The 13871-nt window shown below is 43.6% G+C and overlaps 1 protein-coding gene across 14 annotated transcripts in view; it reads right to left on the bottom strand.

Moving 5' to 3' along the window:
- The window catches only part of Sgip1 (SH3GL interacting endocytic adaptor 1), a 197780-nt gene that overhangs the window by 61419 nt on the left and 122490 nt on the right, over positions 1 to 13871 (bottom strand). Inside the window, exon 9 of one of the 14 annotated variants that reach the window (XM_051170991.1) lies at positions 351 to 362. The exons of the other annotated variants lie outside the window; for them this stretch is intronic. Coding sequence (XP_051026948.1) covers positions 351 to 362 — 12 coding nt within the window. The remainder of the gene's footprint in view (positions 1 to 350; positions 363 to 13871) is intronic. 14 annotated transcript variants of the gene reach the window in all.

Genomic DNA, 13871 nt, shown 5'->3' with positions numbered 1-13871 from the left:
CAGGGATTCACCTGTCTCTGTCTCCCAGTGCTGAGATTAAAGGCGTGCGCCACCACTGCCCAGCAGAAGTGAATTTTTGGGTGAAAAGTGTTGAGCTCTAAACCCGTGACAGAGGCAAAGGTAACCTTCCATTAAATTACCTTGTAGCCCATAATAATGGACATGACATCTCTTAGCAACCAACTTCCTTGCCCCCAGTGGCATAATTTGACCTTGTCCTGGCTCACAAAGTTTGGCTTTAATATTTGAAACCTTGTTTTGATATTAAGCAGTCATTAAACACAGATGGTAAAATGAATGGAATACATATGATTTTGTCCAAAACATGAGAAGGACACATTTTCTCTTACCGGACTTTTCCTCTAAAAGCGAAGGCATGGGGAAGAAAAAGAAAGAGAAAATGAGAGAGGCTACATGCATCTTCAAGAGGTGGCACTCAAGACTTGGAACGACCTCATCTAAAGCACCCACTGAGGCATTGAGTCTGCAAATGATTGCTGTGTCTGACATGGTCACTCCTGGCCTATTGTCTTCAGTTCAAGATTCTGAGGGAAGAGACATGGTTCCGTGGCTCCAACCAAACCCACTTTAAGCTTTCTTTCCAATGGTTCACAGTGTCCAGACGTTTATGTCTTGAAAACAGGATATTGGAAGTAACCGGGAAATGCATTCGGTCATTACAGCTAGGCATAGCCATTACATGACAATATGAGAACTTTCCAGAAACTAATCTCACTATAAAACCTGAAGATGTCTCTTTTTAAGTCATTCTGGCTGTAACTAGCCTGTCTCTGATCCTCTCTTTCATTTCCATCTGCTGTCTGTGGACAGTCTCATCTTCTCTCCCTGGTGAGTGACACATGGCCCTCAGCACACTTCTATTTCCTCAGCCCTGCGGCCTCTCATGGACAGCTGTACTCCATGAGCCTTCTACGTGTTCTGCTTTGCGGTTCTACTTCCAGCTGTGTCTCCAGCACTCGTTCACACCTTTCAAGAATGAAGTCCTTCAAAAACCTCCTGACTGACAGTTCAGGGGACAGAATGTGAGCCTCACTCAAGCACATGTCTTGCTGACGAGGCTACAGCTGCCTTGAAGCCCCTGTCCCTTCCCTACTGCTTTTCTGAGAAGTCTGAGAGGCACTCTTGAGTGTGGCTCACACCGAAAGCCTTTCTGCCCTCTCTCCACTGTCATCGGCTTCATAGCGTCTCCCTCTCAGACAGTCAAAACCTTTCTGCATTCTTCAAGGCCAGAAGGTTTTTTTTTTATCCCCTTGAGACTTTTTTCCCAAGCTTCCCAGTCAGATCACCCCAAAAGTTCCCTTCTCTTGTTTGATCACAGTACATTCATTCTGTGGAAAATAACTATCAAGCACCTTTCTATTTGCTTGAAATTTATTAACCTCGGGTACAAAGCAAAATAAGAAGCTAACAGCACGCTTCACTGTTCTTTTGTTCTGTATTATCTGTCATCTCTCGTCAATTAACTCCACAGCAGTGGCTGCGCGTGAACCCACCTCGAGCCCCTAAGATGCTACTGTGTATGCTTTGCCCTCATGTTTATGAATTTCCTTTTGGGGTTTATTACAACATTATGCAAATGTTTGAAATATGTAAATCTGAATTTTTCTCTGAGGATTGCGGAACAGCCAAGATGTGTGGCCTTATTTGCAGTGGTTCCTTTACCAGCCTTTATCAATGTTTCACTTGGCTCCTCCTTGAATGTTCATTTCTCTGCCATTAATGACCTTGGATCTAACACAGGTTTCAAACTCCATAGAACTGCTATGGCTTTACACGTGCTAAGGGGGAATTATAGCACTACATGTCCTGGGTGGGATTTTCTCTCCCAGCAAACACAGCGCTTCCTAATAGCTGAGAACTAGGGGAGTCTGTTATTGGTGCCATTTTCAGATAGAGCAAGATCGTAAGAAGAAGTACAGAGAGATTACAATGGTGAGCTTAGCTTTTCAATCTACAAGCGCACCTTTATGGTTAACATAGGCAGCCAGAGAGGGTTAGCACAGTGGAAGGGGCTCATGCTTTCCACATCCTCAAATTATCCCAACCTTTTCTTTGCTTGGTGCCTATTGGCTAATCATTCTGGGCCTCAATCCTGTGATGTGACACAGGAAATTGCTTTTCTGTAAGGCTGTTGTTCAGATTTGAGAGACAGGGGTGATACTGGCAGCTAACATCTGGCAGAACCTACACTTAACCACAGCTTTGCCTTATGGGATTGGTGCTATCGTTCTAATTTAGCTGGAAAGGTGAAAGGAAGGGTCATTGGAGTTCGAAGGACATGTGGTTACAAAGGATCTGGGCTGCGTCCCTGAGTATCTAACTCCAAGAAGCTTGGGTAGACCCAAGCTAGATGGAACCACTGTTCAGTGCCTGATCAGGGCCGAGATGGACAACAACATAGTCTAATACTCAAAGGAATGGGTTCAGTAAATCATGCCCCCCACCTTAGCAGGGCCACAAGTGTCGGTGTGAGTGTCTGCTAATCATCTCCCATGGAATCAAATGCATCTCGCTTAATTAAAATGTGGAGACTAAACATGAAAACACAGACGATATGGGTTCCTCTGTCCTTCCTGTGCCTCTCCAGCCCAGGGTATGTGATGGGCTAAATCCCCCCAGTTAACATATTGGTTTGCCGTGTTAGCAACCATCAACACTACTGAGGGTCTCTTAATGTAAGAGTTTCTTACCTATGTTAAAAAGAAAACAAAATAAACTATGGCAATTCTATTTAGGGTAAAACAGAAAATTAAGACAGTTCTTGGTTTAAAATAAGCTAATAACATCAAAGTTGAGTTTTAATTATGGAAAAAAAATAAGAGTATCCAGAAAGAGATGTATGCCATAGGATCACATGTAAATAGAAGTGGAGTACATGGGTTTTTGGATTTGAGAAAATCTGAAAAACAGATTGTTCTTTTCCCATAGACCAAGAAAACCTGATTCCTGACTTGCAAGCTTTTGTAAAAGGCAGATCAATCATAAGATCAATGACTTTTCATGAAACACAGTCCCCCACCCTCCACAGAGGAAGAATCTCTCTCTAGCTGCTACCATTGCAGATAAATAAGTCAACAATGAAACCACTTATCCACATTCATTCACTCATTCGAGTGTGATGGGGATACCCTCCCCTAGAATGGGCAGACGAGACCTAAGAGGTTGGAGGGAAAAGCAGAGGAGCTTTTGCTTGCTTTTGTCTTTACTCCTTGCTGGTGAGTGTAGACTGCATCTACCTAGCTACTGCTACTGCCATCTTTCTCCTGCATTGGAATCTAGCTTCTTTAGCCAGTGACCAAGTGGTGACCCTCCCGGAACCCTTAGGGCCCTCAGTGATAGATTGGAACTGAGGAATCATCTGAGCTTTTGCCCTCACCAACATGCAAAGAGCGACTGTTGGACTACCCAGCCCTCCCTCCACTGTAATGTAAGCTAATATAACAGGTTACCTTTGTAATATATATCCGTTCTATCACTACTGTTCTTACAGAGAACCCAGCACATATACTGTGTCACTCAAGGCTGCTGCTATGGAAATAAATGGCTTCTTGAGGGAGACTTAAACCTACCTCCTCTGAGTGCAAGTACAGATGCCAGAACTGTACACAAATGGTGCATAGGTCTAGAGGTTATTTAGGAAACTGATTGCTTCTTCAGAGTTCACTGTACTAAGCGTGGCTATACACTACTGAAAAGGACTCAGATTCCAGACCCCACAGAGGGAGGACCAACACATCCAAGGGGAATCTGAAAGGCAGAAAACTCAGCCTTCAAAAAATTGCAACTGACATAATTAAAAGCATATAGTTCAAGAATTTTCTAGTTCTGGTGAAACTAGTCTAAGATGCTTTATATGCCAGTATGTGTCTGTGGTCACGTGCACTGTGATGAAAGCCCCGAAGCAGGCCAGCTTGCCTAAGTCAGTGGGACAAAGTGTACGAATCTGGAGTTGTACAAGGAAAACCCGTGAGAGCTCAAATGGGGAAATAAGACCTTGTGCCCAGAGCAACCAACATTCTCTGGGGATGTGATGACTAAGGGGACCTAGGATGGATACCAACCACCTTACTCATGGTTCAGAGCAAAACATAAAACAATTCAAGGATTTCTTCTTAACAAAATAATGTAGACACGGGTGATTTAGTGAATGATACTGTGATAAAGGCCAGGAAATGGAAGCTGCTGAATTCTCTAGAAGGAAAAAAAAATTAGTAATGAAGGAAAGAAGCAACACAATTTAGACATAAAATGTCCTCTGCAGATAGTTTGTGATTTCTTAAAGCACGGGGAAGGGAATGACAAATATTTTGGAAGAAACGTTTTCACTAATTTTCTCTATCCTTCTCTTGAGGGCTCCGAAACCAACCAACCAAGCAACAAACCAAAACCCTACTGTATTAGGTGCAACTTGGACTGCTGAGGCAGGTTGCTGCTGCAGGCCCATCTAGAGAGATCCACACACTACCTCTGGAGTCTATTGCAATGTTTGCAGAGGTCTGGAAGGAAGGAGTGGAAGTTTGAATGCCCCATGTTTGGTATCCCTAGTCTAAACCAAATCCAAATTGAGTTTGCCCAAAGCTGTGTTGATGGGTCACGCAAGCTGAGCGCTCGCCTTCTGCTCTTGGAGTGCAGGAGGTCTGTACAGCACTCAGAACCATGCAGCATTTAGTCTCTCCTGGTGTGCAGGAGCCTGCAGCCCTCCTCCCCATCACTGATGACTCTTTTCTACTGAATGCAATGGGGGTGCTGAATCTTCTGCCAAAGTGAGGACAGGAAAGGGGGTGGTGTTACCAAGCAGCAATGCATTTGTGGAGTTTGCTCTCTGGCAGGGTAATTTGGGGGCGGAAGGTGGGTGGGCCACCTGGAGTCAGCAATCAGCACCAGACTGTCTACAGTACAAAGCTATCTCCCCCTACCCCCCAACTCATAGTTTTTGGATAAATAACTCCAAGAGCAAGATCAAACTGAGAAAGAGTGTGATGGGATTATTCCATTGTACTCAGTGCCGCATGAACTCATGTCTCTGAATTTCTCAGGGTTGGGTGAGGAGGTACCAAGCTACTCTTACCCGCCTCCTATTCTCGTCTGTTCTACCGACCTCTTCTTGACTTCACACAAATCCTTCCTTGCTATTTCTATTCCCTTCTGCCTCCCACAAGTTTCTCAGCTAAAGGAAAAGGCAAGTGTTACAGAAGGGAACTAATTATCAAGGCATCTCTGCTGGCGCTTAGGCGCACCTGGACATTTCTCCTCAACTTCCATAACTCTGACCTTAATTCTCAAGAGGCCAGTACTACTGTCTGCATTTTACAGACTGGAGAACTGATGCTTGGGGTTAAGGAACCTAGCCAGGACACAGACTCAGGACACAGACTCACGGCCTGTGCTCACCTCCTTGTTCTTGGTCTCAAAGGATGAGCTAGACTTATAGGTGAGGGTAGAGCTGTACACCCAATCTGCTCTGTAGCAGTGTTTCCCATAATGATGATGAGGCCAGCACAGTACAGTGCAAAGCTGAGAGGAACCTTAAAGAGAGCTGGCCGGGTAGACTGGAAAACATTGGCTTGAGTCCAGCAACAATTGGGGGCGGGGAGACACTCGAGTTTTGAGTCTGGTCCTCAGACCTCCAGCAGTCTCTTGGTTTTCCTGTATTTGTTTGTTTTTGAAGTGGGTATGCCCAATACGGATGAAGCTCATTTCATCTTTTCCATCTTGATTAGGCATTTTCAAAGCACAAGGCACACTTATAATATTCCAGCGACACGAAAAGCACTTGTTACTGGAACTGACTGGGGGAGCTGAAACACGTGGTGACATTCTATTACCACTGAAAACAAAAGTGTGTGAAACCTGAATGTAAAACTAGAAATTTTAGTAAGCTGGAAATCATTTAAGACATTGCAGTGTTTAAGCAAAACCTGGCAAGGTAGCAGTCTCACTCTCTTGTCACAAGGGGGTGATGCATGGAATGTTCTAGAAGGGAAGTTCTGAAGAGGGACTCTCTGGGTGGAAGGTCTGGGGTTGTGGGATGCTGGGAAGGTCTGGGGTTGTGAGATGTTGGGATTCTATCAGTAGCCTTCAATGCTTTTATGAACATCGGAAATTGTGCACAACATATCTTGTGCAGTATCACATAAGTGAAGTTCTGACTCAGAAATCAGTCTTGCCGGTTTAAATCCCAGCATCCTTATCATTTGGGACATGCTGGGTGAGTACTCCCTTGGTGCCTCAAGCTTTCATCTGCAAAGTGGGGCTTTACAGTACTGTCTTCATGTGGCTGCCAAGAGAATTGATGAAAGAATGTGTGTGAAGCATCGGACACAACATTTAAAGGGACTCAGCTGCTACTGCCACCACTGTACATTCCTAAACTGGTCCATAGCCTTAAAGGAGGATTTATAGTCGCTGCCATGAGACTCTGTATCATTCTGGTTAATAAGAGTCATCATTTCTTATGGACTACCTTTGGGACCTTACTTAAGAGGCCTTAAGCACTTTATAAGCCTTACTTTAAAAAATCCTTACAAGACTTTTGTGAAGTATGGAGTATTTCTAGGCCAATTTTAGCCCCAGTTAAAGGATATCTATAAAGTAAAGTGACTTGTCCAAGGTCACATGGGTGAGTGAGGCATAGCCAGAATGCCAACTTAGCCTGGACTCAATGCAGAAAAAAATTTCCCGAACTGCTGCAGAACCAAATGTGTATTGAAAACAAAGCTCCTCAAAGCAAGGCTGCAATGAGTCTTAGCCCACTGAAGACCAAAGGCAAAAGCAGCAACACACGAGAAAGGAAAAGATCATGTGTTCCATCCATGCACGCTCTGGAAGCCACAGGTCTCCCAGTGTCTACTGAGCATGGCTCGGTGTGTGTTCCAGAAGGAAAGAGATGCCACACAGAGCCCTGGGAGGAGAGAGGAAGACAGATTACAGCTTCAGAAAATCAAAAAGAGGAAAGGCAGGCTTGGGCATAGAGGACTGTCAGTGTGTGTCCACTGCAAGCAACACTGGCTGTACCCTGATACCTGGTAACTGTTTTAGGCAGAGTGCTGTCAAGAAGGTTGGGCAGTGTGTCTGCTCAGTAGTTCCGATGTTAACTCAGTGTCTGCTACATGGAGAATGCTGACCAACTACAGAACAAGTGTGAGGAAGTTTATTTTCCAGGTAGGTGCCAGCCTTCAGTCCTGAAGGAGGACCACATTTGGAACGATTTAGTAAGGCTTCTAGATTTACTGTAAGAGAGCACTATGAACACGTTTCCCCAGTTTGATGCTTAGGCTAATTAATTATTGATCTTGGGATAATTGACTTTTGAATACTTGCATTCTTGAAATATGGTATTAATGCCCTGAAGAGAGTTCTACCAACACTGAGACAGTCTCTGAATGTCATGTGCAGTCTGAGTCTTCACTAGCCATTAGGTCTTCTATCCACAGCAGCCCCATGAGGCAGTATGAGAATCATCAGTGCTTTCAGATGAAGAAAACAAGGGCAGCTTTTGGATGTTGCAATCGGTGTTCGCTTCCCTCCAGTCACCTTGAAGAAAATTACATTCTGTGACATTCAATTGTGTAATAAATTCTGCCTTTGAAGCTCAGTGTGTCTTTCTTCTTCTTTTTTTCTTTTTCTTTTTCTTCTTCTCCTCTTCCTCCTGCTTCTTTCTTTCCTCATTTCTCCTCTTCTCCTCCTCCTCCTCTTCTTTCTCTTCTCCGCCTCTTCTCTTTCTGTCTTCTCTTCTGCTCCTCCTCCTTATTCTTTTCTTTTGGTTTTTCAAGACAGGGTTTCTCTGTGTAGCCCTGGCTGTCCTGGATTCCCCTTGTAGACCAGGCTGGTCTTGAACTCACAGAGATCTGCCTACTTCTGCCTCCTGAGTTCTGGGATTACAGGCGTGCGCCATTACGCCTCGTTGCATTACTTCTTAAGAACAAAGCTGTCTCTTGGTCGATGTAATGGAGCTGGTCATCTGCTCTGAGTTTGCAAAGCACCTGTGTCACATGTCTGTTTCTGGGAAGGTTGGAAATGAAGCTGCACTCGCTGCTCGGCTAGGTGTTTGTCATTCCTATACCACAGCCCAAGGACTGGAGTCTCAGACAGGCTTAAACACCTTGCCTGAACAGCAGCACTAGCAAGCTGAGCTCAGCTGCGGCGCCTTTCTCACCACACTTCTGCTCCCTCATGGCAACTGTGGGGTTTCTGTGTCTGTTGAAATGAAAATCAATATCATCTGTCCAGAATAGAGATATTGGACTTAAAAATTCCTCTAGATGTCAAATCATATTTGTTGAAGAAGGAAGGTCCAAGGTAGGCAGGAGCTAGCACTGAGCCGTAAATAGCTTATACGCATGTCAGGGCATGAAGACACAGTGTGCTCCCGGGGCAGGGCTGGAAATGCAGCAACAGAGCATGACTCTCAAAAGGGAAGAAACAAAGCAAAACAAAAAACCCAAAGCCAACAATAAGGCTAAACAAACACCAAAAATGCGAGAATAGCGACGAGGAAACCCACGGCCACAAAGCACCAATGGATCAGGTACTGCTACCAGCATCCTGCAGGTACCAGTTGTTCAGCCGTTACTCAGCAGCTGTCTCTGTGCTCCTCATCCCACTAAGCATGGGTGACAGAATGACAAGTGAGATTTGCCCCTGACAGAGGCCTGTGACAATCAGCATCCAAGTCATCCCAGGACTGAATTACGATATTGACTTTACAGGCAAGGAGATAGGTCCCCATCACATCCTGGGGTTTATCCAAAGAGACATTGGAAGAGCACGTGGCCTGGCCAGCTCAAATTCATACTGTCTTTCGGTTACGGTGCAGATGGCCCCTAGTGACCTACATTCTCAAGCTAAGTATTAAAAGTGAAATATTTCCAGAAGGCACATGGAAGCAAAAGGCTTAGGTGCCATGGTAACTACTCCCACCTATCCCTTTACACAACTTCTGGGCTCTCAATGTCTCCCAAATACAGCTCTCTACTTTCTGACTTCTGACACTGTAATTAGGTGGAATATAAAGGAATTAAAGGAAGTATGTGGCCAGCATGAGGTCATAGTTGGGTGAATCATCATTGGGTGAACAGAGTGTAAAGTGAAGGTGAGAATTAGAGAGCAGCGACATCCTACGCTGCTCTATCCTTGGCCTGGTCTCATTCACTTTCGTTGACTCACAAGCATTTATTGAACGGCAGTGACTGATAACGCTCCATGTCAAATGCAGGAGATTTGAGGTGGGCACAGAAATGTGTCCTGCATATTCCCCTGAAGAAGAGTTGCTTGCGCCAACCTGGAGGCAGTCAGTCTTCAACTGCTCATGCCTCAACACCTGCCTCAGCTCCAGAGAGCTAAGTTGCTCAAGGTCACGTCTTATCTTACCACGGCTCTTAGAGTACAGACTAATGTTGCAGTATATGGCTTCTCCTCAGCTAAACCATAATGCAGAAGCATCCTTCAGGCTCCGGAGATCAGCTCATGCTGTCACTGGATGCGCACAAACATTCACCTCTCTCTTCCCACAGCATCCCACAAGTGTGAAACTCCAGGTCTCTGCTAGTAAACATCCTGCACACTAAACTTGGACTTAGACTTAGTTGGCTCTGCAGAAAGCCAGTTGGCAGAAGGAGGGATGTTATCTTCCTCCAGCCATAAGCAAGGATAAAAATCATAACACTTGTTCAACAATGAAATACCCTGCTCTAAGAAGTAGTCAACTCAGGGTTGGCCATGACTAGTGGGGGGCACACTTTTAATCCCAGCATTCAGGAGGCAGAAGCAGGCAGGACTTTGTGAGGTTGAGGGCAGCCTGGCCTCCATAGTGAGTTCCAGGCCAGCCAGCGACACACAATAAGACCCAGTCTCAAATTAAACAAGATAAAAGGTAGTGAAGTGGAGGACTCACTCCTACTGCTGAAGGGTGCATGCCAACCACACTAGATGCCTGAACTGAAAGTTGTTTCTATTTATCCCACTGGTGGCTAGTGTGCAGCGTAGCATCACCTTACTTTAAAAAATTAATAATTAGACATTTTTTAAAAAGAACTTCCTACACCTTTCACTTGGTTCTTAATTGCCTTCCCCAAATAATCTGGAGTAATTTATGATACAGTGGCTGGAACTGCCAGTGTCCTTCTGATTGCCATTTGTTTTTTGGTCTTTTAGTAACAGAACTAGAATTTTAGTCAGCCCTATGTCTTTCCAGGAGAAGACTACATTTCCCAGACTCCCTTACAGTAGATGCGCCCATGCGAGTGAATTTGTCTTAGGAGCTCAGTAGTAGTGGTGTGTGCACCTTCTGTGTTAAACCCTTAAGGGAAAACACACGCTTTCCATTTTCTCTCTCCTCCACCTCAAAGTCTGGATAGAGAAATGTTCAATGATTCAAGGCAGCAGCCACCCAGGAAGGCAGAGCAATGATGTAGAAAGTTCCTGAGCTTTTGAGTGACATTTGGGAGTCGGACTCTCTATCCTTCTGAGCTATCTAACAGTTTTAACCTTATTGTGGGACAGAGATAAACTATTGTATTGTTAAATCCCTGTTCCTTTTATCTCCAATGAAACAGCTTAAACCCAGAGCTCTACCATATACAAATGGGAGAGCCAAAACAGTCATGGGTGATTGTTTTGTCTGTCTGATTGTGTAACTGCATTATCAGGAGACTACAACGGGAAAAGAACAGGAATATCCCTCAACTAGAAGTTAATCCCTGTATCATGCCTTGTCCTGTACCACATATCCTATTTTACAGAAAAATTAAAGGCCATGATGAGTCGTGAACCAAAAAGACAGTATTTGTTTAATGATACAATAGGATTTTACTGCTTATTGAAACTCCAGTTTTCACCATCTTTTGAGGCAAGATGCCAGGTTAGAAGCTGCTCCCCAGTAGCCTACTCGAGGAGAGATGGTGAAGGAAAAAAATAGACTCTGTTCCAAAGAGAGAGAGAGAAGGAGAGAGAGAGAGAGAGAGAGAGAGAGAGAGAGAGAGAGAGAGAGAGAGAGAGAGAGAGAGATATCTGGAAACTCACAAAAGCAGTGTGAGGACAGGTGGGAACTGCTCAAAGGCAGGACACACCAAGCAGAAACTAAGCCCAGCCCAGCTCCAGCTGCTGGGATGCCCAGAGGAGGAGAAGCCTCATCCCGAAGGTAACCCTGATGGCCCCAGGGAGAAGAGGCCGGTAGTCCTACCCTCAAGACAAGCCTCAAATCTGCCGGGTTTCAGTGAAATAGTGATTCCAAAAGAAGGCACAGCAGTGGAAAGGAAGCCTACTGTCACTGGACATGACCCACAGGTGTCTGGGTACCATCTAGAGAAAGAGGGTCCTATTGTTTAAAAGTAAGTTACCTTGGGAGAGCAAGAAAGAGGGACAATCACATTCAGGGAGCCTGTGTTTAACCTGGGAGCCTCTGAATGATGGTAAAACCTGTCCAGCCAACAGACTGCAAAGCTAAGTTTGACCAGGAAAGGACTCTGGTGTGTGCAAAAGAAAAACCAGTCTGTGGACATCAGACACTTGTCCAATACAAGCTTAACATCAGTGTGAAATATAGGAAAGTCACAAATCCACGAGTTCAAATGCACCCTGAAGAGATATCAGCTTCTAAGTTTGTAAGGCCTGGCGTTTCATTCCTCTCTGTTTTGTACCCACTATGATCGTTCCTGTCTTTTAAGCTATGCTTTCATCTTTAATATTTGTTTTTGTTACTATTGTGTGTGTGTGTGTGTGTGTGTGTGTGTGTGTGCGCGCGTGCGCACATGCTGTCATGTGACCTATGAAGGTCACCGTACACCTCTGCTCTTCCCTTTTACCTCTATAGAGATTCTGGGGATTGAAAGGAGTTTTTTTTTTTCTTTTGTTTTTGCTTTTTTGAGACAGGGTGTCACTAGGTAGCCCTCGCTGTCCTGGAACTCACTATATAGACCAGGCTGGCTTTGAACTTACAGATATCCACCTGCCTCTGCCTCCTGAGTGCTGTATGCCACTCTGCCCAGCCTCATATTTCTTTTCTTGCTTATATATATTTTTATTATTGTAAAACATTTTTGTTGTTTTAAATTTTTTTCTAAACTCTTGCTCTTATTATCTCTACTCTCCCTTTATTTATTTAAGCTTGCTTCTCTGTTTTCTTCTTTCACTGTCTCCTTCCTTTATCTCACTTATTTAGTGTTTCCATATTTATCCTAAATAGTATTTAACTTTAGAGCATGCTTGGCATTAGTTTTTAATCATTTTTTGTATTATGATTATTGATATAATAGTGGGATTTAATTGATTTAAGTATATTTCTTAATCTATTTCTATATCTCCGATGGTTTCATATTGCTACTATTACAGCGGTTTCTTTCTCCCTCTGAGCGAACCTTCAAAAACAAGCTTCTTAATAAGAATATCCATAGATGAAATCCAGAGATCTAAGTCAAGAGGTACACAAGCTGCAGTTCAAAACAAGAAACATGGCTCCTTCCAAAGACCTTGTCTCTCCAACTGGGAAACGTGGAGCTATTGAACTGGGCAACACGTTGAATGATGGGTAGTTTTGAAAACTTACTAGTAACAGTGATCAATGACCTCAAAGAAGATGGAGGCAAGGAGGCAAATGTGAGTTTGGAGAGTAAAGTCAGCAACCTAGAGGAAAGGTCAGCGAAATGGAGTGGGAAAATCAGTGACAGTGATTGAAATCAGCAACATGAGAGAAATCCTGCAAGAAAAAGGAGAGTTTGGAAAAAAATTTTTGAAAAATGAAAAAAAAAAAAAAAAAAAAAAAAGCAGTGAATCAAATTAAACAGAAAAGACACTGGGAAGTTTCTCCAGTAGATTCTCCCAAGCAAGTGATGAGAATAAATCAAAGAAACACACTGAAATTAAATTAAATTAAATTAAAAAAAATGATCACATCACCCAGCAACCTAGCAGTCTATGGGGCAGAAGGAGATGAGATAAAAACTGAAGACACAGAAAATATGTTCAGTGAATCAGAGTGAAAAATTGTCCATATTAGAGACAGACGTGGACATCCAGTTACAAGAGGCATTTGAAACGTCAAAGCAACAAGATGGGGGAGTACCTCTCTATAGCATGTTATAGTAAAATTATCAAAACTACAAAGAGATTATAGTCAAACTGTCAAATCAGCAAAGATGACTTGTAAGGAAAAACACCCACACATCTACAAAGGCAAACAATAAAACAGCATCTGCTCTCTTACGGATCCTGAGGGCCAGGAAAGGATGAAATGACACATTTCATACCTTAGGAGTAACTGTTAACCAAGGCTGCTATATGCAGCAATGCAATCTTTTAAGATTAGTAGAGAAATATAAAAGAACACAAAACAAGGCGGTTCATAATCACCAAGCCAGCACTAAAAAATTACTGAAAGGAAAGTTATACACATGGGTACAGAGAGAGAATAGCTTGTGTATTGTATGGATGCACTGCCTGTCAGTCAAAGACACATGGCCTATAGGAAAGGGTAGAATAGAAGGTGGGAAATCCAGCAGAAAGGACTCTGGGATAGAGTCGGCCACGAGAGAGATGAGTGTTGGCCTAGGTATTTGTAAATATATGTTGAGTCTCATGAGTCATTATTTTGGGAGCTTGGGGCTGGGAGGAAAACCATGTACATGTCTAAACAAAGGAGAAAGAATTTCACTTACAAGAGCACAAGAAAGAATACTTTTCATAAGCAAAAAAGCTGAATAAAGGAGCAGTTGAAGGGAATCTATTATTCCAAGGACAGTAAACCAGCAAACTCCTATGCTAGCAAGGAAGAAAGGAAAAAATGAATAATAATCCAAACAACAATAAAACAACCAATGAATTTAGAGACATTAATAAACACCTCCCAATATTAACCT

Source organism: Acomys russatus, chromosome 29 (genome assembly GCF_903995435.1).
Source record: "Acomys russatus chromosome 29, mAcoRus1.1, whole genome shotgun sequence".
Classification (NCBI taxonomy): Eukaryota; Metazoa; Chordata; class Mammalia; order Rodentia; family Muridae; genus Acomys; species Acomys russatus.
The sequence above is the reverse complement of the archived record's forward strand: the minus strand, read 5'-3'. Positions and strand labels throughout refer to the sequence as shown.